At 44.2% G+C, this 25752-nt stretch overlaps 1 protein-coding gene across 5 annotated transcripts in view; it reads right to left on the bottom strand.

Moving 5' to 3' along the window:
• Positions 1-269: 269 nt before the first annotated feature.
• The window catches only part of tenm2a (teneurin transmembrane protein 2a), a 282137-nt gene continuing 256654 nt past the window's right edge, over positions 270-25752 (bottom strand). For 4 of the 5 annotated variants that reach the window (XM_028008949.1, XM_028008948.1, XM_028008950.1 and 1 more), the window contains 21 exons: positions 25142-25261; positions 23441-23702; positions 22854-23121; positions 20464-20607; positions 18299-18548; positions 17956-17976; positions 16371-16600; positions 14469-14623; positions 14085-14186; positions 12692-12865; positions 11824-12461; positions 11449-11624; positions 8333-8568; positions 7805-8101; positions 7026-7583; positions 6651-6920; positions 6133-6543; positions 4776-4886; positions 4414-4681; positions 3934-4064; positions 2062-2799 (listed from right to left, as the gene is read on the bottom strand). In XM_028008949.1, the coding sequence (XP_027864750.1) occupies positions 2062-2799; positions 3934-4064; positions 4414-4681; positions 4776-4886; positions 6133-6543; positions 6651-6920; positions 7026-7583; positions 7805-8101; positions 8333-8568; positions 11449-11624; positions 11824-12461; positions 12692-12865; positions 14085-14186; positions 14469-14623; positions 16371-16600; positions 17956-17976; positions 18299-18548; positions 20464-20607; positions 22854-23121; positions 23441-23702; positions 25142-25261 (5560 nt within the window). Of the gene's footprint in view, positions 2800-3933; positions 4065-4413; positions 4682-4775; positions 4887-6132; positions 6544-6650; positions 6921-7025; positions 7584-7804; positions 8102-8332; positions 8569-11448; positions 11625-11823; positions 12462-12691; positions 12866-14084; positions 14187-14468; positions 14624-16370; positions 16601-17955; positions 17977-18298; positions 18549-20463; positions 20608-22853; positions 23122-23440; positions 23703-25141; positions 25262-25752 lie in introns of all 5 variants that reach the window. The other variant, XM_028008947.1, reaches the window with a different exon arrangement.

Here is a 25752-nt window from a genome sequence, read left to right as displayed (position 1 = left end):
GAAGGTAACACAGTTACTTGATTGTGGTATAAAATGCCACAATGTGCAGGGAAAACACATAACACTGTCTCCCTTTAAGGAAAACCGACTCAAAAATCTATCGTTTCGTTGACTATGATGCATAATTAACAAAGACAGAAAACTCTGGCTTGCGAGCGCATCACCGGCGTTTCAAAGATTGCTTTTGAAAAGCAACTAATGAGAGTGGACTGCTGGTGCCTGAATGACGATGGTGCTCCGTCCTCGGACACAAGAGATGAGATGAAAGCTCAGTTGAAGTAAACAATTATGTTTTATTGATAAGGTTCTCAGAAGAGTCTCGTTTCAGTGAATGTATAAGATTCATCCTCTGATAATACTGATTTGGTACATTATGACATCCAGCACGAGTCTCCTCACAGTGAGAGGGATCCATTACTGCTACTGCTGTTGGGATCTAGGACAGAAAGAATCTGCTTCCAAACAACAAACAAACAAACAAACAGTAAATAAAAAGAATAAGAAAAACAAACTTTGGACCGATATCGTAGATAATGGAGTATCAGAGTGCCACAAAACTCTAGAGTAGTAAGAGCAGCTAAAGGTTTCGCACATTACAAGCCACTTCCTCTTAGAAATATAAAACTTGATATTCTGAACAATATTCTACTGTGCTGCATAAAGGTAAGTCTATACACTGTACATCGAAATATACTTCGAAAAAACAGATTTCACAGTTTTAAAGACTTTATTTAAAGTATAAACTGCTTTTTAAAACACCTCATTACATAAATTACTCTTTTTGCCAGTTGACTATTGTTTCCCTGTCAGCAAACCAAAAACAAATACAAAAACCAAAAAAAAAAACAACCCAAAAACAAAACATTTATTAAATATCTTACAAAACAAAAGAAGCTCGTCCATCGATGTTCGTCTCGATAAGAACTGGTGACTCATTCATGATTGTCATTTAGTACTAAGAATAAATAAATAAAAAAAGAAACGAACCAAATAAATACTAACTCAGCATGTCTGTCGGACTTGGTGAGTGGTGTGTGTGTGTGTGTTTGATCGCGCTGTACAGAAGTGCCTTGGTGAAAATCTCACAATTCTACCGCGACTGAAACGTACAAAACTACGGCATCTACGGTATACGCAACATCCTGAAGTTTTTAAGTGTAGTCTGACACATATGTATGGGGGGTGGGGAGGGTGTGTGTGATTCTGCTCCCCACCCACCCCCCCGGTTGCAAAAGAAACAACGTGGTGCTATGCCACTTTCCACAGATATAGCTGTCGTTTTTTTTTGTTTTTTTTTTAACTTTTTGTTGGGTTTGTTTTCTTTCTCTCTCTTTTTTTCTTTCTTTTTGAGTTTAGGCTTCAGCTCATCATCAGCTTGGATGTTCATGGATGCCGTTGTCCTGTTGCTTGGCTGATCGGCGGCGGAACTGGACTGGTGGTGGACGGACAATGGGAGGCCTGAGACAGGGAGACGGCTCGCGTTGGCGTCGCTGTTTTGTGATGCATGTCGGGTGATGGCTGCGCTCTGATGAGGCTCGGTCTCTGCTTTGGTCCCTTCGCCTTCAGTTTCTTTATTGGAGACGAGACAAGCCGCGATTAGCGGAGGCCGCCGCGGCGCGACCCCGCCCTTCCCTTCTCCCTGCGTTATCGTGGCTGTTCTCGATGTGACCCAATAAATATGGGCGAAAATATCACTATCTTTTTTAAAAAGGGGAATATTCTTATTGGGTAAGCAACAGTTATTAGAGTTCTTCAGTGCTTTTCTTTTTTTTTTTTTGTCAGTTGATCAAAGTTTTTTTTTTTTTTTTCCAAAAAGCAAAAAAATTGACTAAACGTTTGTTTTTGTAGTTTTTTTTTTTGCCTGTGGCAGTAAAATTAACAATACGTTTTTCATTCTTTTTAAAAGTCCCTGCAGCGTTCCGTGAGTAACCCCGTTTGTTGGTTAGTTCTCCGTAGGTTTTCAGAGGAGTAAGGTTAAGGAGGCTGGGTAGGAAAAAAAAAGGGACAAAATTCGGAGGTGTCGGGAGAGATGGGAAGAGTCAGCGGGGTTCGGGTGGGCTGTTACCTCCTGCCCATCTCGTTCTGTCTGAGAAACTGGACGTTGTTGCTGCTGTCGGCCAGTTCTGGGTATTGCTCCACCGGCAGCACGTAGTAGCCGTCGTAGCCTTGGACCCGACCCGTCGTTAGAAGCTGCTGCCTCTCCCCTTCGGTCCACAGGCGACTGCCGCCTTTCCCGTCCCTCGTGCGCTGCTGCTCCTTGGCCCAGGCCCCCGCCAGGGCCCTCTGTCGGGCCAGCTCCAGCAGTCTTACCTTCTCTTCGTCCACCACATCCACAGAGAGCCCGTAGCGAATGCTCAGCACTAGCGACGGGACGGCGAACTCCACGGTCACGCCTCTCCTCGACCGGCCGCTCACAGTCACGTTGATGCCACTCTCCAGAGACTTCCGCCCGTTCGTGAGCCCCAGGGCCAAAAGGTCGCTGTCGGCAGACCCCACTTTCACAAAGTAGTGGCAGTCCTTCCCGTCCTGAGTGTAGTGAGTGCCCTCCAGGTACTGGGCGCCGTTGAGCACCAGAGCTATTTTGCGGCTGTCGTCACTGGCCAGCGGCGACACGCCGGCCACAACGCGGCCCTCCTTCAGCGCCAGCATCACTCCGCGGCCGATAATGGGGGTGCTGGTGCCGAACCAGTGGCCGGGCTTGTCTTTACGTCTGCGGCGCTCTTTGTTGAGAAGGCGGCCCTCGAGGGCCATGAAGGCCTGGTTGTGGCGCTCTGCCGCCTGCTGCACGCCAGTGATGAGCTAAATGACCAAGAAACAAAAACGGTTACTGGAACCTAACATTACAACTCAGAGCAACTTCGAGACAAATGGACTTTACATCACTTTGTGATGCCAACACCACAAAATGAAATGTATTAGATTCAACTAAAAGAAGAGCAAAATTGCGAAGGAAACAATAATCTATGGTTTTCTACAAACACCAAATGTAGGGAAAGTATTTTTGATATTTGCTTTGATATTCCGAAACAAATCCAGTCCAATCAAATGTTTTCAGAGAATTTAGGTTTCTACAGAACAGTGGCTGGAAGAAAGCTAAGCCATAATCAGTCAAATGAGACAACTATTGAAATTCTTGGTCAAAATTCAAATTGCTATGTGAGATAGAAAACTTGTCACTCCAATGCCTGAACGCGACGCCAACATCTCCTCTGATGGCAGATTATGGGGATGAGTACCGTGGCTGAAATATCAATATATCTCATGCAAGTGTTTACATCCGTCACCGCCATGTTTTGTTTTTAACCGATGAATAACGGTGAACAAGAATATCCACATGTGATTTTAATCACACTTCTTATTTAATGGAAACAGTGCAGTTGTAAAATCGTGTTTTTCCAACATTAGCAGAATATCGAAAAAGATTTGTACGCATTTGTGACGGAAACGCAGCTAATAAAAAGGTTTAGAACCAAAGCATAGGTTAGTCAGAGTCCAAAAACTAAATTCAATTGAATATCTTTGGTATGAGTTAAACGTCACTATTCATCCAACCGGATTGAGCTTAAAGTTATTTTCAAAGAAGACAGCAGAATGTTCACTCTAGATGTCGGCACAAAACAAAGCGCAAAAACATTTTAGCTGTAATTGCAGCAAAAGGTGGTTTAGAGTATAAATGCACAGCACACTTTTAAGATTTTTATTAAAAACAAAAATACAACCATTTATCCTTTAGCTTCCACTTCATTATTTTGCATTAGTTTACAACATAAAATCTGGAATAAAACAGTCATTTCTGTGGTTGCAATCAAACAAAATGTGAGTAGTGTTTTAAGAAACAATTTTTTTTACTCAAAATTTGGTGAAAAGAAAAGTTGTATTTTACAGTTACTGTAAAAATATGCATCCATTTAGTTTTTGGATGGTTGACTTTACCTGCCCATTCTCACAGTGCTGGGTGGCCTGCAGCTCATACGGCGGCTCCACAAAGTAGAGCGAGTGTCGAGGGAATCCTGGGATTATGTTGCTGAGCTGAAAGCCAAACATCACCAACCAGCTCTTCACATCTACAGCAGCAGACGAGACACAAAACACGCTCTGCTAAATGACACAGTTAAACATGATAGGAAAGGAATCATCAGTTTTATCATTTAAAAACCCCACAAAAACTCAGAGTGTCGTCTCTGTGACTCACACAGAAACCGCTGTGTATTCCTGCAGATTACTGACGTTATCAAAGCTGAAGTAAAGTTCAGTTTATGTTTAGTGAACTGAAATTAAAAGCCCCCCAGAGTTAAATATCCCAAGATGAACCTAACAGATCTGAGGCATGTCTGAACGTTACATTGCAGAGAAAAATGCCTCGTTATCCCAGAAAAGGATAACGAGGCATCGACACCCAACAACATTCTCTACCTGTGACGTAGTTTTTGACATCCAGCATGTCGCTGAGGGGGTTGTTGTTTTTGAACATGTACAGATTAAACGGGGAGAGGTCTTTTCCTATCTTGGGCCACATGCTGTAGTCGGGCGAGGTCCAGCGTCCGGCCAACACGTCGTAGTCTCGTTGGGTGAAGTGAACCAGCTTGGTCAATGGGTCGTACAGACCGCCGTGGAAACCCACCACCAGCTGGAACTCTGGGTTAGAGTCGAGGTACACCTCACCATAGGCTGTGTACTGCACCTGGGTGAAGTGAACAGGAGAAACGTTACTTTGTGACGGAAATACAGTATAAGGATGAAAAAACCCCAACAGATTAAACAATGTGGAGTTGTACCTGTTTGATCATCTGCCCGTTGCTGCTGAAAACTGCCAGTGGGGTTCCTGTGTTGTCGGATGCAATGTAATATTCCTCTCCACTGCTCACCTCCATTGCAAACAAGTGGCCCTAATGAAGAGACGATTCAATGTTTAAGTCACAATGCTCCTCCAAAGATAAAACGAAATGAAATAAAATAAAACAGATGGGGCTACATTGTTCAGCCTGCGTATCCCAGAGAGCCATTATCAGAATTCCCTGATACTTAGCATCCTGGAACCTCTGGTAAAGATGTGCAAAAAGCCTTAAAATGATTTCATGCTTATGTGTATTTTAACCCTACAGTAAATCCATTTAATTGGGAAAGAAATCTCATGCTTAAAAAATATATAGAACTGCAAGCTACTGTTGTGTAGCTTGCACACAACAGTTATAAGTCTGGTGAACCATTTTTCCTGTTAATTTGGTAGTTTGACCCAAAAACCCAATCTCTGTTTTCTAGATTTTAGTAAAAAAACCCCCAAAAACTAGTATTTTAAAAACTTCATCATGTCAGGCACTCTCAGGATATCAGAGTACTTAGAAGAGAAAAAGGCCCACAGCATCATAGGTCCTCTACTATACTTAACTACGGCATGAGGTGTTTTCAAAAATTCATCATTTGTTCAAGACAGTAGATTTTGTTGCTGAAAAGCTAAATCTTATTCACCAGATTATAAAGTTTCAATAAAAGTCCAAGCACTAGTTTGGTAGTTGCAGACCTTTACGTTTGTGACTGAATGACAGACGAGGCTTTTCCCCGACATACAGGTAGGATCTAGTGGTTGCTATGGCGACCTTAAGAGGCCACTCTTTACTGCAGTGAAGAACTCTAAGAACTCTTAAGGTTATAGTTGTTCTAAACTTTTTAACTTTTGCTTTAGCCAATTTTAAGCAAAACAATGTTTTCTTGAAGACATTACTTAATTCATGAAGCTGTACATTTATTGGCTTTACTTGAATGCTAATGTTTTGTAGTCTTTCATATTTTAAAGACTGGCAAAGAGAAATGAGCCTATGTCACATTTATTACCCAGGGAAACAGCAAGTTGAGGATTACAAATGAACACCTCCCAACACCTTTGATCAACCTATAAGACTAAAAAACTCCAAATTAAAAAATTTTTTTGTTGCCTTTATCTGTAGGGTTGATCAGGCCGGCAAATTACTTTGACACTTGGGATTTTTGTCACCTCCAAAGATGATGCTTATGCACCAACAGACATTCAACGTAAAGACTTTTAGGTCTTTAAGTCGCACATTTACAATGCGTGCTAATTGTTGCACATGGTGCTGTACTGAAATACAAAGACACATACTGACATTTCAAACATACCTGCAGGTCATAGTAGAGCGATGAAATGTCAGAGCTGGAGTGGTTGAAGATATGCGTCACCCTGGTCGGATGGTTCAGGTCAGCGTAGAAGAACTGGAGATGCTGTCCCAGGCTGTTCCGCGTGGACACCCTACGGCCAAGCCCGTCGTAGTGGTACACCACGCTCCAGCCTCCTGGTCCTCTGTTGTAGGCCCTCAGGAGCTGGCCTTTGGAATTGTAGTCGAAAACGTCCGAGCCGCGCTGGCTGAGGAAACCGTCCTCGTCCAGGCGGTACTGGACGTCTCCTAGGCGGGTGATGCGGTCCCTGAGGTCGTAGCGGAGGGGAAGGATCCGGGCACTGTTGCCCGGATTCAGCAGGTGGAGGTTGCCGTTCAGGTCGTAGCTGTAGCGCCAGGTGGACCAGTCATTCACCTGTGCAAAACGGTGAATTATTCAACAGCTTTTAGCAACATTGCAGGCGTAATTTTCCCTGGAAACATAAGGGGGAAGAAACTCAATATGAGCAAACAGAAATTCACCTTGACACCGCTGAGCTGTCCATCTCCATCATAGTCATAGCGGTACTGAGTGGTGTTGGCGTAGGGCCCAATCTTTAGCTCTCTCTTCACAACCCGGCCCATGCTGTCATACTGCACCGTCATCCAGTACATGAGTGAACGAAAGATCTCGTACTGGACCTCCTTGATGCGACCGTGGGTGTCGAAATGCTTACTCAGCGTCATTACAGCTGTGGTGATGATTTGATTAATGTCATAATAGATGACCCCGAATTTCCCAAAGTGCTCCACCTGTGGGAAAGAGGGAACTAGTTAGGGAAGAGTCCGCAGAAGGACAAAAGACACATTTGGTGCCTAAAGAAAGACAAAGATGCCAAGCTGGTGATAGACGCACACCTTTCCAGAGATCTCATCGTATCGGTAGAGGTCAACAGGCAGCGGGGTCTCGCTGATGACGGGCTTCATGCTGGCAATGCGGAAGCTGTTGTCATGGTAGGTGTAGTCGAACCTCGCGTTCACCATGCCCTCCTCGCTGAAGCGGTAGATCTGCTTGTCGATAAGGGGGCCCATCTTGCGATAGCGGATGGTGCAAGAGAAGCCGCCGCTCTGCAGGTTGACCATCTTGAGGACCCCGGCCGTCTCGTCGTACCCGAACGTGACGACGGTGCTGTCGTACACAATCTCCGACAGCTTGGCCAGCTTGCCGTACTTGTAGAGGACGCGGCGGCCGGTGCCCATGTAGTGCGTGGCCTGCGGCCGGCCATCCTCGCTGAAGTCGTGGATGATGGAGGCGTTGCTCTCTGGGGGGTTGTAGGTGTTGCGGATGTAGCCGACAGACACGTGGGTGAACATGGTGTGGCGCGCAACGCTGGGCATGGTGACAGCTGTGACCCGACCTGAGGCGTCAAACTCAAAGACGTACTGTCTTTGGCTCTGCAGCAGCAGCACCATGGACTGGAGGAAAAGAGCAGAGCGTTGAAATACAGATTAATATAATAGCATTATCAATGGATGACTTGCCTCCTGTGAAATAGCACAGGGGGTAATTTGCACCTTGGTGACCATAAAAATGATGTATTATTTCATTCAATTCCCCAATTCAAATTACTGTTGCTATTGCCTTTCTTGGCAAAACCTAACTCCTGCGTGACTCCTTTAAAGATAAATGTTCTTACTTTATCAAGGTAACTGTAGCTCCAGATCTTCCCGTCCACAAACGACCGGGACAGGATGCGACCCTGGGAGTCAAACTCGGTCTTCTCACTCATGCTACCCCTCTGCAGACCCACAAGCTGTCCAGTGGGCGAATAGGAAACGTTGACGACTGCCAAGCTGCTGCTTGGCAGCCACATGGCCGGGCGGCCCTGAGTGTCGTACATGATGCGCAGAGTGAACTTGCGGTGATCGTCGTAAATCTTCTCAGTGCGGGTGTTGCGGTCGAAGTCGATGGAGAGAAGATTGCGTCCGTGAGCCTAAAAGAAAAGCAATCAACTCACTCCAGCAGATGTTTTTGAGGTTCGAAAACAAGCAAAGTTTTGTCCAAAAGTTTTATATCGCTTCACTATTTCACAAAAACACCTGGAATTACATCGTAATTAGTAATTGTGGCATGACAAAAATATCTAAAAGTTTAAGAGTTGTGAATACCTGGGCACTGAGTGTTTAAATCAACCAATCATTCACTTTACAAAATTAGCAATTACCCTCAGCTTCCTCCCAAACACGGTGATCCGGCCCTTGGTCTGCTCTTTGCGCAGACGCCACTCAATGGAGTTGAGGCCGTTGTCGGTGGGCAGGGTGATGTTCCTCCGGCCGATAGTGGGGCTGACGGAACCTGCCAGGATGTGGGGCTCAGTGTGGAAGCTGATGCCCATTCCGTTGGCATACATCACTCTCAGGGTGCCGTTGTTGCACAGCTGATAGCTGTTCCTCACCTGGTCTGTAGGGAGAGATCAACAAAACAGAGTTTAGGAGCAAGGACTACATTCTGCAACCAGGGGTTCTTGGAACTCGCCGCAAACACATCTAGCATATCAAACGGCAAATATTGATTGCGGTTAAACGTGGCCCGAAATGGAATGAGAAAAAACGACCAATATTTACGGTTAGAAAACACATCTTGATTAGATGAGAGGAAAAATCACATTTGATAAGGCTAAAGGATTTATAAATTAAACATTACAGGATCTTGTAAATGTGAAAATGGTGTTCATTGCTTAATTATTATAATTTTTTCTTAAACCACAGACGTTTAGTTTGTTTTCACACAAAGAAATGTATGGTTGTTTACAGAACTCAGGTATTGGGTCAATTCTGTTGGGACAGAAGTTGGATTGTGCTAACAAATCCGTTTGGTCAAAGAAATAAAAAAGATCCTCTCATCTTTTTATAACCTGACAGTTTGGACTCCATGATAAGATTTCATGATAAAATAATAAAATTGTACTGTGTACTAATGTTAATGTCAGTTGGTTGTGTTAATTACTCCAATTCACACTAGAAATAACTATTTTGTTGAGTAAAGTTAACAGATTTTTACCTACCAAGTATTTATCACAAGCTACTTCTAGCTATATTAACATTTACACTTTGACCAAAGAATTGACCATAACATCAATATAAACAGGTAAAGAAGCTTTGTTTAGAGCCCCACTTTATGCTTTCTTACAACAGTTTTTTTAACATTGTATATATTTTTTTGTCTGTATTAATTTAAATTTGGTGCTTAGATCAAGCTAATGCTAGCTCTGATTAGCAATGACACAATGAAAATTGTTTGTAAAGTCAGTACGCGAAATACCCCTATACACTGAGTATGAATTTGGTTCAAATTCAAATGGTTACATGGTCATTTTATTTTAATGTGATACTTTAAATGTAGAATAAAACTAGAAATAAAAATGATTCAGTTCTGAACAGTTTGAACTGTTGCCAAGGAGCAAGATTGTCCTAGATTAGAATCCTGGCTGGGATTAACATACTGGGATCTTTCCTCCCACCTTAGAAAGACATGCATGTTTTCTACCTTTAAGTCTGAGTGTGTCTGGTTATTCTGTCTCTGTTATACTTTGATTAACTGTCCAGGATAAACTCTCCTCCCACAACCTTCACCAAATGCTGCTTTTTTTCTTTCTTTCTTATAACGTTACATTGGTCACGTCTTCATATTTTCAGGTGTAGCACCTGACCTAATATATTGGCTCAAACCCAGAAGCTGGCGTATCAAACAAACCAGGAATGTATCGTTCCATACCTGAGCCAGATAATAAAAGTCACTTTTTTTTTTTAACCCAGCAGTTTTCAAAGTTTAAACCTTTTTTGATAAAAGCAGCCGTAATCAATCGCTGCTTTTAGGTTAGCTTAAGTGGGTTCATATTAAGCAAGAGGACTTGTTTTCGCGCGCCTAAGCAACCAATCAGAAATGATCACACAGAAAAAGGCCCTTTACGTCTGCTGGTATCTGGTGCAAGATTTTCAGTTAAGGCTCATGTCAAAAAGAAGACGATCCAGTCTACAAAACAGATGGGTTTCCATGATTGTGTCCTTTAAAGTGAAAAATAATTTGAATGAGAGCCTTCATGCTGAACTGATGTCCTTATATAATCTCTTCATCTTTACAATTTATTGTCTTTCTCACAAGAAAGGAATGAGATAAGCCCGTCCCTAATGCTGAGGCTAATTTTCCCCTCTGATGTTTGGAAACAGACGTCTTGATGACAATGATGGAGATAAAATTGTTTTCAGCTGATTTCTCCCGGAGATGCAGAGTTTGGATTTTTCTTTATTCAATTTACAGAAAGGTGAGAAGTTTTTTTTTTATTTGACACTCTGCCATAAATGACAGTAATCCATAAGGCCAATTTGTAATAAAGCTCCAGGCACACTTTAACAATGCCTCAAACAGACAAGTGAAGCGGGGTTTTTTTTTTTTCCACTGACTTGGCAGCACCAGCCTTTTAGATAAATCTTTCCTGCTCGCTCTGTCTGAACAACCTCGTAATAAAACGGCGGCGAGGTTGAGGGAAAGACAGAGAGGGGGTGAAATGAGAGCCTGAGGGGCCGGGGAGAATTCACTGCGCAGGAGTTAATGAAGAGCGCGAGGAAGAGCGGAAAGCGAGGGGAGACGGTTAAGTGAGGATGTCAGCGGAGAGCTGAGCTGAAAACCCACACAGTGTGGAGGAAACCCTAAATGACTTAAAAGCGCGGCGAACAACACTCCGCCGGCCGCCGAAACGCAGGTGGAGCGCTGCTGACTGCATCTTCAACCGATCCGGCTCGGCGTCCGCGCTAGCAGCATCACCATGGCTCGCGCCGGTCAAGGGGAAGAACACAATTATTCTTCTTCCTCCTCTTTTCTAAACACACCAAATAAGCTCAGGGATCATGGGGACCGGCTGAGTGCGCGTGTGAAGAGAGAGAGAGAGAGACAGAGAGAGAGCTTGAGGGATGAGGAGGATTCACTCAACGTGAGTTAATGAATTTTGCTGGGATGACATTCAAAAGCTGGATGACCCAGATGGGATTAACAACTTATATATTGGTAATTTTTTTTTTCCACCATAAGAGGGACTGAGAGGAGAAAGACGGGGCGGAGGGGAGGAAAATAATCTCCCGGAGCGCGCACATAAATGAATAGAAATTAAAATGGGAGGCCAGCATATTTACCATCACAGAGGGGAGGCTGCGATTGTGAAAGAACAACTCTGTGTGACTCGTCGTTACTTAATTAAAGTCTTCTGATTGGACTTTTTAAGGCTTGAAAGAAATAAATCTGAAGACAGAAAAAGAGAATTCCTGCTGCTGCGTTTAATCGGTGTACCTTGCACCACTATGTACGAGGCTTCGACCGAGGACAGGTTGGTGATGACGGTGACGTCGTCGTCTCGGCTCGAGCTCTCGATGTCTATGTTGATGGAGCGCTCGATCTCGCGGTGGAGACTCGTCACCATGCCCGTCGGGTACGTCACGTTGGTCAGGCGGCCCTCGCTGTCGTACCTGGGGGGAAAAGGATATGATTTAAAGGTGTTGGCAAAAAAAATGTACTGCTGAAGGAAGTGTTGGTAAAGGTTTTAGATGTAGTATTCAAAGCGAACACTAGGGGGCAGCAGGATAACATGTGAAATTTCAAAGGAAAACTGAACACACACCAGAGCAGGGCATGCACATTTACTTTAGATCCTCTGCTGAGACTTACTGATAGAATGTTGTCCATCCGGTTTCATCAGCCTTGGTGGCCAGCAGGCCCGTGTTCCCGCTGTAGCCCATCAAAGCCACCTCCTGGCCCATGGCGGACACGCTGCGCAGCCCCCCGGTCGGGTCCAATCCGAGGGTCACCACCTGATTCTCGGGCAGCAGCACCAGCCTGAGCAGGCCTGCTCCTCCTCCCTGTCCTTGGCCGTCTCTCCTGACCTTGACAGTGTTGTTGCAGTTGTCCACCAGCATGACCAGCTCGCCGTCCGAGCCGTAGGTGAAGTTATAAAGGGGCTCCCCGGTCACGAGGCTGACCGTCTGGATGTGAAGCCCCTCGCCGTCGAAGACGTACAGCTCCTGTTCCCTCGGTGACGCCACCTCGTACTGTGCTGACCCAGCGAACCCCACGCTCGAGAGGGCCGGGCCCGGCCGGTTCGCCCGCACTGCCCTGATGCGTATGTTGTTGAGGTCGGCGATGAAGAGGGTGCCATCGGGGGACACGGCGAGGGACGTCGGGGAGTTCAAACCCGCATCGGGGGCGTAGCCGTCGTCGCCGTAGAAGCAGTTGCAGTTGACGTCGTTCTTGCAGTCGCAGTCGGAGGCGGCGCCGGCCAGGAGAGAGATCTCTCCGTTGGTGTTCACCTGAACCCGAACAGAGAACAGAAGAGAGCTGCGTGATCAAACGGAACGTTCTGCCAAAAGCAAGGTTCAGTTTGAGGTAAAGTGAAGTAGGAGTACTGTAATCTGGAAATCTCAGCTTGAACCAGAGGAGCTGCCAGGTTTAGCAGCCAAAAATATCTTGAAAGAAGCAAATTTATTCTAAACCAGCAGGAAAGACAAACAACAGAGCTCAAGGTTTCTCCAGGGCATACCTGTCTGACTCGATTAATCTTCTTCTCGTCTGTCTCAGCGATGTAGAGAGTGCCGGTGTGGGACAGGGCGATGGCTGTGGCACTCTCCAGGGCTGCGTGTATAGCCAGCTTACTGAGGCTGTAGTCAATGCCTGGCACTTGGCAATGCATGGGCCGGCCAGCAATAATGCTCACCTACGGGAAACAACATAAGAAAGAAGACTCAGTTATGGGGTTGTAGTAAAATGCAAAAGTATTCATATTCCTTCATCTATGTGTCAGTTTACCTCATCACGACCAGAACCATTGTTGGAACTTTATTTGGTAGAAAGCATATTTCGTTTTCAAACATTTTTACAAATAAATCCCCCCCCAAATATCTACATATGGGCTGCATTTCATGTATTTTGACATACTGTAGGTCTGAACCATCTCTACCTTTGCACATTTAAAAACGTCACTCCAGAATTGCTCAATCTTAGTCGCTTTGGATGAAGAGTGTCGGTGAACATCAATTTACACGTCTTGTCACAGATTCTCGATTAGATTTGGGTCTGTATTTTGCCAACACATGAATATGCTTTGATCTAAACCATGCCATTGTAACTCTGGCTGTGTGTTTTGTGTTGCTATCCTACTGGGAAGTGAGCCTTTGCCTCCCAGTGTATAGTCAATCTCTATCTTCCAATTATATGGCAAAGAAAAGTCTCCCCACTGTGATGTTTGTTCTGGAAAAGGTTCTGTTTTGATCTCATCTGACCACAGTACTTTCTTCCATGGGTTTGTCCCTTAAAAGGCTTGTGGTAAAGTTTAGGACTTTCTTTTAGCAGGGACTTTTTTACACACTATTAGATGTGTGCAATGCATTTCTTAAGTGCATAACCAATAGTTGTCCTTTTGACAGATTGTTTCTCTGAAACTATTCCAGACTTATCATAGGCTTCTTACCCCTTTCTCTGAGTCATGCATTGATCTCTGTGAAGTACAACTGGTTTGGATTGAATTTCATGCAGGTGGACTCTATTTATTAAAATATCAACTATACTAACTGCACTGAATTTTGTTTAGGAGTAAAAGAGTTACAGCAGTAAATAATACATGCCGCTCTTTCTTTAAAAAAAATTCTAATCCATTTATCCTATTCGTCCTACAGTCATACACTTCTCTGTCTCGACTTCTTAAATGGCTGTAATGTCAAACAGTTCAAGAGCTTTGAGTGTTACTACAAAGCTCTGTACATCGAGGGAGGTTGAAGGTTCTTGGAACTAATAAAGGGGTTATTTTGCCAATGCTGCAAAACTTGGAACTTTTACTTCTAAATTGGCCCGAGAAAGCCTAATTGGAACAAAATCTTGTCAGGACACTGTGGTGAGTGTTCATCCTTAGGGGCTTCTATGGCCATGTTAGCACAGACCTGGTGGTTCTCAGTGATGCGTAAGATGACATTGTTTTCCAGGACGTAGAGAGAGTTGTCCATGGGGTTCACTGCCAAGTCCGTGGGCCACTCCAGACGGACCTGTTAGGAAGAAACAGAGTATATGTATGTATATATATATGCATGAGACGGTCACTAAAGCCAAGATTGAGCAAAGTTTCTTAATTTTTCTAAGTGACTGCAGACGGGTTCTCTTTCTTCTCATCCCTTCATTGATCCATGGACTCCTTAATCCCTCCCTATATCAGTCTCCCCCCTGACCCCCCGGGTTGGCTCGCGTCCACAGAGCCTCACAGCTCAGCACTCAGGGGACGCTACATCATCGTCTATCACGGCCATCAATCACCTTCACTCTCTCCTCACCTGGCTGACGTCCATGCTGGTGTCACAGCTCAGCGGCCGGACGGCAGTTAGATCGTTGGCGCCAAGCAGAGTGGAGATGATGCCATTCTGGTCCACCTTGCGGATCATGGTGGCGTCCACGAAATACATCAGGCCATTTTTATCCACAGCGATGCCTGTCGAGCGCAGAGATGAACACCCCGTGAGTGACGACTCATAACTCAACCCCGGCAGACATTTTAAGTCAATTAAACTCCACTCGGTGTGGCAGCCGGGAAACGGATGGCAGCCCTGGCAGCTGGATCGCTCGCTGCTTCAGCGGATGAGGAGGGATGGGGGTGGAGTGGGGGCTGGAAGGGGGTTAGCGATGGAACGGGCGCTGAACTGTCAAGAAGTGTTCGTTTTCGAGGATGAGTCATCAGGATGCAGAGATGAGCCCAGGCCCCCTCTCAGAGGGCAATTGCGGGTTGTGAGCGGGGTCGTCTGGAGTGGAAAGCGGTTTTTAGTGCACTTTTGCCTGCCCTGCTTTTTCAGTCGGTGCGTTTTTTTTTTTAGTGACCTTGCCATCTGTTCCTACCTCTAGATTTTATTTTTTGCTGTTTCCTGAGCACCTTGCTTGTGTGACATGGGGAACACCACATGAGTTGTACACCAAAATAACTTTTAGATGCAATGAGATGTAAAACTGGTGAGTGGCAGTAAAGCATAGACTGTTAAGTATTGGGCGAAATACAAACAAGAGTTCCTGCACAGTCTGGAAAACTATGGATTTTGATTTTAAGGTTTTCTGGATAAATATGTAAAAAGAAATGAGGACAAGGCAAAAATATTAGAATTTCAAGACTGTTTTGTAGATTATATGTTTTTCAATTTCTGCCCTTTTTATTACCTTCCTTCTTTCTTTTCAGTTTTCTATCTTAATACAACCTACTTTTCTTTATTGCATATTTCCTTCCTTTTTTCCTCCTTCTCTCCTTCCTGTCCTAACTTTCTTATATCATTGTCATTCACTTTTTCTCGCTGTTCTTTCTTGTGCCCTTATTGCTTTAGTCATATTTGTGTTTCCTTACTTCCTTCTGTCTTTTCATTCTTGTATCTTACAACCTTCAGAGGGAGGCAGCACACATTTCTCTGTGTGCTGCCTCCCTCTGTTTTGTTCCTTTTTTGAATCCGTCCTTTATTTCCTTACTTGTGTCATATCTTAGTCTTTAGTTTCCTGCACCCAACACCCATTCCTCTTCCTTAATACTTTCCTTTCTTTCTTTCTATGTAATTGCTTCCTCCCTTGGGTTCTTCTTTCCTTTTAAGATTATTGCAGGTTCCACGTTAAAATCATATCAAACTTCAGACCTCTAGATATCCAAAGATCTGGAATTTGTAAATGGAAAATATGTAGGAACTGCTTAAGACGGAAAAAAATTTGACGAACAAAAATGAAGTTGATGTTTGGTTTATGACAGGTAAAACAGAGCGACTGTTGTCCCTCCCACGCACTCAAACATACACATACTGTAGAGTGGAAGCATCCTGCAACCCCACATTACACACTCTGGTGTCGCTGACGAGAAATGTTACAGCGTGACACGTTTGACAGTTTGGTGTCACAGAGTGCCGAGATCCACTGATCCACAAAAATAATTCCATTATAAGTTTAACATTAACCTGGTTTATAAACCGCTTCAGTCTCTGTCCTGCTTTCGTCGAGTCACAAGGCGGTGCTTTCATGTGAAAATATAGGAGGATGTCATTTCTTCTGAACTGAACTACAGATCACTGCATAAGCCAATGTTTCCCTAAGCCAAATCATTTGTGGGGTATTTTTTGAAAAAAAAAAAAAAATCTAGATTCCTACGAAGGAATGGAATTACTGAAGCAAATATGAAATGAAGATGTTTGTAAAAAGTGGCCAGGTATGGGTTCTACCTTTGGGGCTCATTAGCGTAGCTTCAGTGGCTTTTCCACCGTCACCGCAGCGCTCGTCGAAGGGTAAGCACTGCTCCCCCGTCCCCGCCACCACCTCGGCGTTGTCCGACAGCAGCCGGCCGCCCGTCAACGAGCGAACCCTGTAAATCCGCCTGGAGTTGGTGTCCGAGATGAACAGCGCCCCGGATACCGGATCCACCGCCAGGAAGTACTTATGGGTTGGATTATTGCTGAAGGGAGAGGAAATATAATATAACAGGACAGCTTTTAGCTGAACGTTTTCAGCTGTACTTTTCAGCTCTTTGCCCACTTCACAAAAAGAAAATGTGGTAACACTTTATTTGAATGGGGTGTGAATAAGACTGACATGACATCTGTCATGAACATGACGAAGTCTTCATGAATGTTTATGACTGATGTCATGAAGTGTCATTCAGTAAATAATGACACTTTTAATGCAAAGTTGGCACTTTTAATGGACTTTTAATTCATCTTTCAAAGCAACGGTTTATGTATTTTCTTGGGATTTTAAATCACAGTCAAATGTAAAGTGTAATAGGAGGTGAAGGGAAAACTAAAAGCGTTTTTCAAATTGCTTCACCCAAAACCTTTGCAATGTTCCACCTGCTGTAACACTTTGTAGAACCACCATTCCCTACAAGACTTTTACGGTACGTCTCTGACCACATCTAGAATGACTATTTCTGCCCAATATTCATTAGAAAAGTAGTTTGACGACAAGCATTTGTGAGCACATAGGTTTTCGATTCATTTAGATTGATCTCTGGACTTTGACTGGAACCTCCACTCCATTCTCAAGTCTTCCAAGTTTCCTTTCAGGATTGTCCTGCGCTTAGCTCCATCTGTCTCCCTGTCAACTTTGACCTCTCTTTGTTACAGTGTTTTTTTTCCAGGTGATGTGTACGGATAATTTCCCATCATACAATTTGAGCGTCGGATAGAAAGCTGCTATTGTCTGAACAGAGCTTTGTCCCCTAATGGCAGACAACAAGTGGGACTTATTGGAGCTTTTTTGTTGCCCCAACAATGGCTGCCTTCTTTGCTCTTTTTCCAAGAAGGCCCTTTTTTTTCACCTAAGCTGTGGATCCCTGTAGCTCCTCCAAAGATACCGCAGTTATTTTTTGCAGCGCTCAGAACATCCATCGTCTTGGTAGGTTTGTAGTTGTGTCGTACTCTTTTTCTTGTTAATCCATTGTGAGATGTTCAAAGCTTCGGATATTGCTTGACATTTTTAATCCTTCACTGTCTGCTGTGCTCCTAACAAGCCTCTGGGTTATAATACACGTTAAAGACAATTGGTTGACCTCAATTTTAGTTAGGGGTGTTAAGAGTAAAACTACACTAACACAAAACTAAAAAGCAAGTAAAATTTTCCCTCACAGCTATGCACTAGTTTTTGTTGATATATCACATGAAACAAATATAAAACACACACAAGTTTGTAGTTCTGGTTTGACAAAAATGTGGAAAATTTCAAGGGGTGCAGGCATTTTTATTTACAAGACACTGCATGCATTCCTCAGTATAAGCTATAAGTTTTAATTTCTTGACAGAAGTGTCTCACCTGTGTCTGAAGTCTTTGTTCCTTTAAGAAAGAAGGCAGAAAAACACAAGAGAATGTATATTACTTCACACAATCTGCCGAGAGTTTCCAAAGCCGAAGGTGGTGCGAACGACGAGATTGCAAACATGTAACAGCGCTCTGGAGGAATGGCATCAAGCAGCGTTTATAATGAAGCTCACGACTTCCTATCCGCTAGTTCTCGCCTTTTTAGCCGTCATGCTAAACAACACACATTAGGTGCTAAGCCCTCTTTGCCTTCCGCTTCTTTTCTTCCATGTAACGGGGTCGTGTTGATTTTTTCTTTCTTTCTCACACTTCTCCTCTGCGGGCGTCGGATTTTTACCTCAACTCCAGGATTCCCGTCGTGTTCATCGACGGGTAGACCCGACGCACGAAGTTGAGGTCGCCGACGTACAGGCTGCCGTCGGTGCCCATCGCCAAGGCGACCGGTGCCAGCAGCTTGTTGCCGTCCGCGAGGCCGTTGCAGCTCGGGCACGAGATGCTGCGCCTGCGTCCATTTCCCATGATGCTCGTGATGACCGGGGGCTGCTCTGTCACAAACACGTTCTCGCCGCTGCCTTTGTGCAGGATGCCTGAAAGAAACAAAGGCGCAATAAATAAATCCCACTTTTAATCTGAATGCATTCATTCGGTGTGGTGGAAGATCGGGGAGGAGGGAATCCAATGTTATGGAATAAAAAACAGTTTCTGCTAAAATCCCTAGTGGTACAATTACTTCCGCCCATGCAATCTACTTAAAAAGTTTCCAGGAACTCCTAATTAGTAATCCGTCACTTTCTGTTTCCCTGGGGCATAAATAAGTCATGACACAGAGGCTCATTTCTTTTAGCCACTGCCAAGTAGGCTGGATGAGGACCCATATTTATCGTGCCACACGCAGAGAGCAGGACGGCGAAGGAGGCAAACAAATCTTCAACGCTTACTGTTGGAGAACGGCGGCGTACAGTGGCGTCTGAGAGTCACCGGTTCTCCATGGCGACCGGTGGACGAGATCTACGATGTCTTCCAAACTCCACAGAGTCTTTTATCAAACTTTTTTAACAAGAAACTCTTAACTCAACTGGAGTAAAACACGATAAATATGTGGAAAAGTAAATCTTGGTGACCGTTAAGTACAGTGAAGGGTCTGTGATGCTGTGGGCCTGTTTCCGTTCCAAAGCAGAGAGGCCATTTTAGAGAACATTTCATTATGAACCCTGGAATCCCATGGTATTTAAAATAAATATCTGCTGGATTCTAACAGAGAACTAAAAATCAGTCACTATTGACATTTGAGTGTGATACGGATCCCAAATATGTGAAAAAATCAACACAAAATCCTCCTCCTTTCATGGCCATCTCAGTCACCAGACCTAAATTCTGCAGGAAGCCGCTGCATGTGAGCAAAAAAAAAAAAAAGTCTGTGGAGATTTGGATGATCTACTTAAAGATTCCTTCCTTTGTACACTCCAACCCAGTGAAATGTTTTTAGCAGAACAGCTGTTGTTTTAAATCAAAAGCATCGGGCTGCCAGCATGCCAGTAAATCTACCCTCAGTAAAAAATAAAAACAACAGTTTTTTATTAACATGCTGCTGGATTTTTCTTACCATTTTTTAGCAAGAGATGACGCTTTTGCAATAACAACCTTTAATTTAAATCAAGGAATTGTGCATATCTTTGCCATAAATTTGTTCAACACTCAGATTGATTTACAAAACCTGAAACTGAATATGGCTGGATTGCTTTGCACCGATTCTATCACATATTTTTGCATGGGATTAGGCTTGTCATGATGACAAATTTTTGCCAAACGATAAATTGTGCCAGGAGTTATTGCGAAGAACGATAACATTGTTGTCTTGAGACCATGTTCACATTCTTAAAGATCAACAAACTTTAAAATTTAACTGGATGACACCTTAAGTATCCAAAATAAATAAAGAAAACTACAAAAGCAAAGAATAAAATGAATTATGAAACCTCTATAAACAAAAAATGTTGAGACCAAACCAGACCGAAGACTTTTGTCATCCAGAAAAGAGAAAAACAATAAATCACGTACATGAAAATTATCTTTTAATTTATCGTGCGATTAGTTGATTTATTGCTTATTGTGACGTATTATATCCATTTTTACTTTTTTAAATCTTGTATATTATATTAAAACAAACTCCGAATTGGCACTTCATTAATAAACTAACTCCCTCATGCATGAAAACGACTCTCCTGATTGGCTGTTGAACAGCATTAGCTCGGAAGGAGTTTGACTGGGAGAGACAAATGCAAGCACCTCCTGTGAAAACCCTCACTGAAAATAAAAGAGGCATCGTGAAATCTAATGTGAATCACGCGAAGCAACATCCAAGACAAGAAGGCACACAGTGATGAAAACCTCCAACGCAGGCGGGAAGCGGCTCAATATAACCGAAAGACCAAAAAGGAGAGAAACATCGTCTGCAAAGCCTGAAGTCGAGGGTAAAGCCGAGGCGCGTGTGCTTCCACGTACCGCTGCGGGTGTTCAGTATGTGGTGCTTGTCGAGCGACCAGCCGCCCAAATTGGTGGGGTCCAGTTCGTAGCCCTGCAGGATGGTGGTCCTCTTCTCCCAGAGGATCAGGCTCGCACACGACTCGTACTCGTAGCCCACCGACACTGCTTGCGAGACACACACACACAAACACACACAAAAAAGAGACTTTACAGGTATGTAATTATGAGATTAAAAAAAGAGCAAAAAAGACCAACACTGTGAAGGAAGCAGGAAATATTATCCACCAACTTCATTCGAGCAAACTATTCCGAGTTCACTTAAAAGGTGAAACACACACACACACACACACACACAAAAAGGCTAGTTAGCGCCCGCACCCAAACCTGTTCTCACACCTAGCTAACACCCTGTCATGTTGATAAAACCTTGTTAATTGGGAAATATGGCCCTGCAGGCTTGGAAAACCTCGAGGCCAGGGTTTGTCGCTGCGGTGAAGACTCCGCTTATAGAAGCACTACATCCAAAGCCCTGCCCAGAACTCATTTGAATATAAGCAGCAACCGTATGGGAAATAAGTTGAGATCAGGCAGATACATTCAGATTGCTCATAAAGGTGTTTTGGTGCGAGTGTGCATGTGGTGTGTGTGTGTGTGTATGTGTGTGTTCCTGCTTGTTAAACAGAAAAGTCTGTTAACACATCAACTCCCTCTTGAGTCACAGTCAGAGTACTATTTCCAGCACATTTTCAGGTTCGCCACAAACAATGCTGATGCGCGGTGCCTTGCAGAAACTCTTCACACCACTTGAACTTTTTTCCACATTATGTCACCTTTCAGCCTTAAACTACAAAGCATTTTTCTACCAAGTATCTACAGAAAGTAGTGCATAAAGAGAGAGGATAATAGTAACAAAAAAACTGGACCAAACTCCTGTTGAGCTGTTCTCGACGACTTTCTGAAGAGGTTGTAAGGATGTGGGGATGTTTTTATCAGACTTTACTTCCTTTGATATGCAGCTTCTCCTCATTGGACCTTCAGATCTTATTATATCATTGCTGGATAAATGACAGCAAAAGGAAAGAAGTGCTTAGTTTTGGGGTTGGGAAGATTTGTGAGAATCATAACTTCGGTGCAAAACTAAAAGAAAAAACACAAATCAAAGCCAACGAGGCCCTCCCAAATAGTGAAAAAAGAAAATAAAAAGATGCACAAATATATCCTGACAAGTGACTCTTCATATCCTAATCATGTTTGTTTTGTTTAATTTGGGCAGCAATTTAATCTTGCTTCCCAATCTTTAGTCCTTTCAAAACCAAAAATCAAATCTGAAACCAACAATCTAATCTGAAACATGTGGCATGCATCTATGTGCAGTCTTCAACAGGCTTTGTTTGAGATTTTTTTTGTCGTCCAGTGAACCCATTAACCAGCTTCATGCTGAAGAAAAGCTTCCACACAGCATGATGTCGCCGCCACCGTGTTTAATACGGGTGTTGTTAGAGTTACAGATGTCTGAAGGTCTGTGACTCTAAATGCTAATTTAGGTGACTCATGAATAACAACTAGTTGCACTAAATTTTATTGAGGGGCTTACGAACAAAGAGGCTGAATAGAAATACACAGCACATGCTCATATTTTTATTAGAAAAAGTTAAAACAACATAAGGTGTATTCTCTATATTTAGCCACTACTTTGTGGTGGTCTGCTGCGTGAAGCCTGGTCATATACATTGAAGCGCGTGGCTGTAAAATGGCAAAAAGTTACAAACTAACTGCTGCAGGACACTGCATCTTCACAGTTTAAAAGAAACAAAACCCGACCTCATCTTCTGCAGGAAAAGCAAAAAAAGATTTTTTCTCTCCCTTTTTTCTTTTCTTTTCTTTTTTTGACTGAATCCAATTTCCCAAACAGCACGCCTGCCATGCCACTACAGTCCGCAGCGAAGCCCCCGGATGTCCGCGGCTCCCGCGTCTTGACAGTCGTGTTTGGCTGACGGCGCCTGTGAGTGACTGTGACAGCAGAAAGTAATAGCGGCGAGGCTCCCCTGGACTCCTGCTTGCTGCTCCAGTAGTTAGCGGCTAACTCGCCCTGATGGCTAATAACCCTTCACCACAGTTACGGCTGGCTGACTGAACTAAAAGCAGCTTCAACGGAAGAAATAGACGTATGGAAGAGGGGAAAAGGAAGAAAGAAAGAAAGAAAGAAAAAAGAGCCATTTCTACTGTGGCCATGCTGCTGTACTTTACTGGCTTTACTTGCTGTATTATCTCTCCTTCAGGCTTCCTAATTAGCTCCTCTCCTTCCATCACCGCCGGTGGCCCCCTTCATGTTAAACCGTTTAATGTATTCAACGAGTGCCGGGAGAGAGAGAGAAAGAGTGAGACAGAAAGCCGCCTGTGCCACTCACCGACGGCTTCGGCCAGACCGTAGACCCTCTGCCCGTACGCGTCCGTCTTGTCCCAGATGTAGGTGTAGGCCAAGTTCGGGGAGGCGTGGAACCACTTCTGGAAGAGGTGGCCCTCCACGGCCACCATCAGGTGCACCTTCAGCAGGCCCATCGGCACTACGGCCGGGGTCATGGTGACCTTGAGGAGGGAGCGGTAGCCCTGTGTGCGGGAGCTTAGGTAGCACAGCTTGAGGCCCGTGCCGGGCACCTCGATCTGCTCATGCAGCACCTGGGGAAACAAAAGGGAAAAACCACAGGAAAGAGGGGGGGATTAAAAGGATTAGACGACGGGAGAGTAATGGGGGTCGCGCTTCCAGTGATGGCTGAAGGACAAAGCGAGGGATGAAATAAAGAAACTGGAAAGAAGGGAAGAAATGAAGGGGATGGAGGCTAGGGAGAGGAGGGGAGAGAGCGGGGGGGGGGAGACGATGGAAGTGGGTGGCAGGGAGGTAGGAGCTACAAGAGACAAGCGTATAGAGGAGAGCAGGAGGAGCGCGAGGGGACCAGGAGGGAGATTAGCCGGCAGCCAGAGGTCAGTGGTACTGCACCTGTGTCTCCGGTATGATGGGTTTCTCCCCTGGCTTGGAGCTGAAGAAGGAGGAGAGAGGGGATGCAATCACAACAGGGTCAGGCCTGACGAAGCCGCTCAGATCGCAGCCTGGGATCGTGTTCTCCTCTGTCTTAAGCACCACCGTGTCCATTGCATAAAACTGGCTCCAGGGCAGCCACACGGTGCGCTCCTGGCTCAGGAAGGGCGCACGCTCGAACCGCAGGGTCAGAGAGGCGCCGCCGTTAGCTATCAGGTCAAACCTGGAGAGGTTCGTGAAAACAGGATGGGAATGAGGCACAGATGGGGAGCGCTGTGGTTGTGGTGAACAGTCATCTGAGCTCAAAAACAAAATCGGGGGTTTTCTTCTTCTTCTTTCAATATAGTTTGAGAAAATCGACAACAAACAGACCTGAAATGGAGACCTAGTGTTGTTTTGAAAGGCAACAAAGTCAGCTTGGACTAAGAAGAGACAAAAGAAAGTAGAGACCCAGAGATGGCTTTAGTCTAAAAAGTTAAAAATGTGAAGTTAGAAGACTATATAGAGTGAAACAAGCATTTTGTCAAAGCTATAAAAGAAATCTGCAGGATGACAGGTATTAGGGTCAAAAAAGGTCGTACACATTTCTACTGGGAAATATCGAGAGCTTTCAAAAGTCTGGAACTGCTGAAAGAAAACCGGCGCCCAGACAGAAACCAGGCCGGACAGAGAGGTTAGAGCACATGGTCATTCAAGTAACAAGTCCATGAAACTAATCACTGCTGCTGCTCCTGCTGCTGCTGAAACGCAAGCTGTGGCAAGATGTTAGCACGCTGTCGGCTGCGTCTGGAAGGAAACACTGGGAGGAAAGGAGAACGGGAACACGGACACAAAACAACAGTGCAAAGACGGGCACAGAAGCATAGTCTCCAAAAACAAGAGTTCCTGCAGAGGGAAGAGAGAGACACGTGAGACAAGAGGACTTTTCTCTAAAGCACTCTGAGCCGTTTACTGCACGAAATGTGCTGTACAGATAAATTTGCCTCGCCTAAATGAGCTCATAATGATTTTACGTCATAAAAGCCCAGATTTCTAATTGAAGTGCATATAATTGTTACCTACAATGCAAAAAAAGGGGAAAACCTTACCAAGTGTTTTTAGTGCAAACATCTTTGTATGGTTGAAATAAGACAAAACTAACCAATAAGTAGATGTTCAGCAAGATATAGGAGCTTGTTTTAAGTCAGTAATTCCTTAAAATAGATGAAAAATGACTAGTTCCACTGGCAGATGTTTTCACTTATAACATGGGAAAAACATCTTATTAGTGAAATTATCTACAAATAGAAGTAGTTCTTTTTCATCACTATTATGGAATTATTGACTAAAAACAAGTTCATGTACCATTAAGAACATCTACTTATAAGTTAGTTTAGTCTAATTTTAAGTGTACTAAGATATTTATACTAGAAGCTGAACCAAAAACAATTAAGATTTTTTTTTTTGCTATGTATTTATTTTCTCATAATATATCGATCAGATATTTGCTGTTTTCCCAATAGAGACTGTTTTCTTACTACCTGAGTCTTAAGTATCCTAGTCTCCTCATAAGATCAGTACTCTAATCCAGCATAATCCAATCTAATCTAATCTAATCTAATCTGGTCACACTGACAATGTGAGGTAGATTCCGGATTTGAACGGCGCTGCTGTCGTACATACATTCCGTCCTGCCGCGTCAGCGTGTATCCGTAGTGTGGATAGTTGACAAAAGACACGTTGACCCCCACCAGTGGGGTTCCGTCTGTGGTCAGCACCTGACCCCGGATGAGGGACGCCAAGCTGGACGGGGGACAAGAAAGGGACAGAGTGAGGAGGGAACCTTCACCCCCCCCATCCTTACACTCCCATTAATCTGATTGGATTAGCACGGCTATCCTTCAATCATTCAATTTACTCCACCACTTGCTGCTCTGGTCCTTCCTCTACTCGTTAATTATGCACAGTCAGCGGCCCCTCTCCTCCCCCCAGCCCACCACTCCGTGTGTCAATCACAGAAACAAACCGTGACGCTGCGAATTAATACGTGTGCGCACGCAGAATAACCTCTAAACATTTTTTATTTATTTTTCTTTTACTTTGATGTGTTATTTCCACTGTTTTAATCCGCGGATAAGAATCAGGACCACGGACAGCGCTTCTACTCCACTCATCAGCGAGATCAGCGAGAGGTTTCTGTTTGATATCCGAACGACGGAGCGGAGAGTGTCGTTTCCATGTGGCACAGCTATTCACTTTCATGTCTGGCCTTTTAAGAGAGTCACTGTTGTAGC

The sequence above is a fragment of the Xiphophorus couchianus genome, chromosome 23, assembly GCF_001444195.1.
Source record: "Xiphophorus couchianus chromosome 23, X_couchianus-1.0, whole genome shotgun sequence".
Classification (NCBI taxonomy): domain Eukaryota; kingdom Metazoa; phylum Chordata; class Actinopteri; order Cyprinodontiformes; family Poeciliidae; genus Xiphophorus; species Xiphophorus couchianus.
This window is presented reverse-complemented; position numbering and strand designations above follow the sequence as displayed.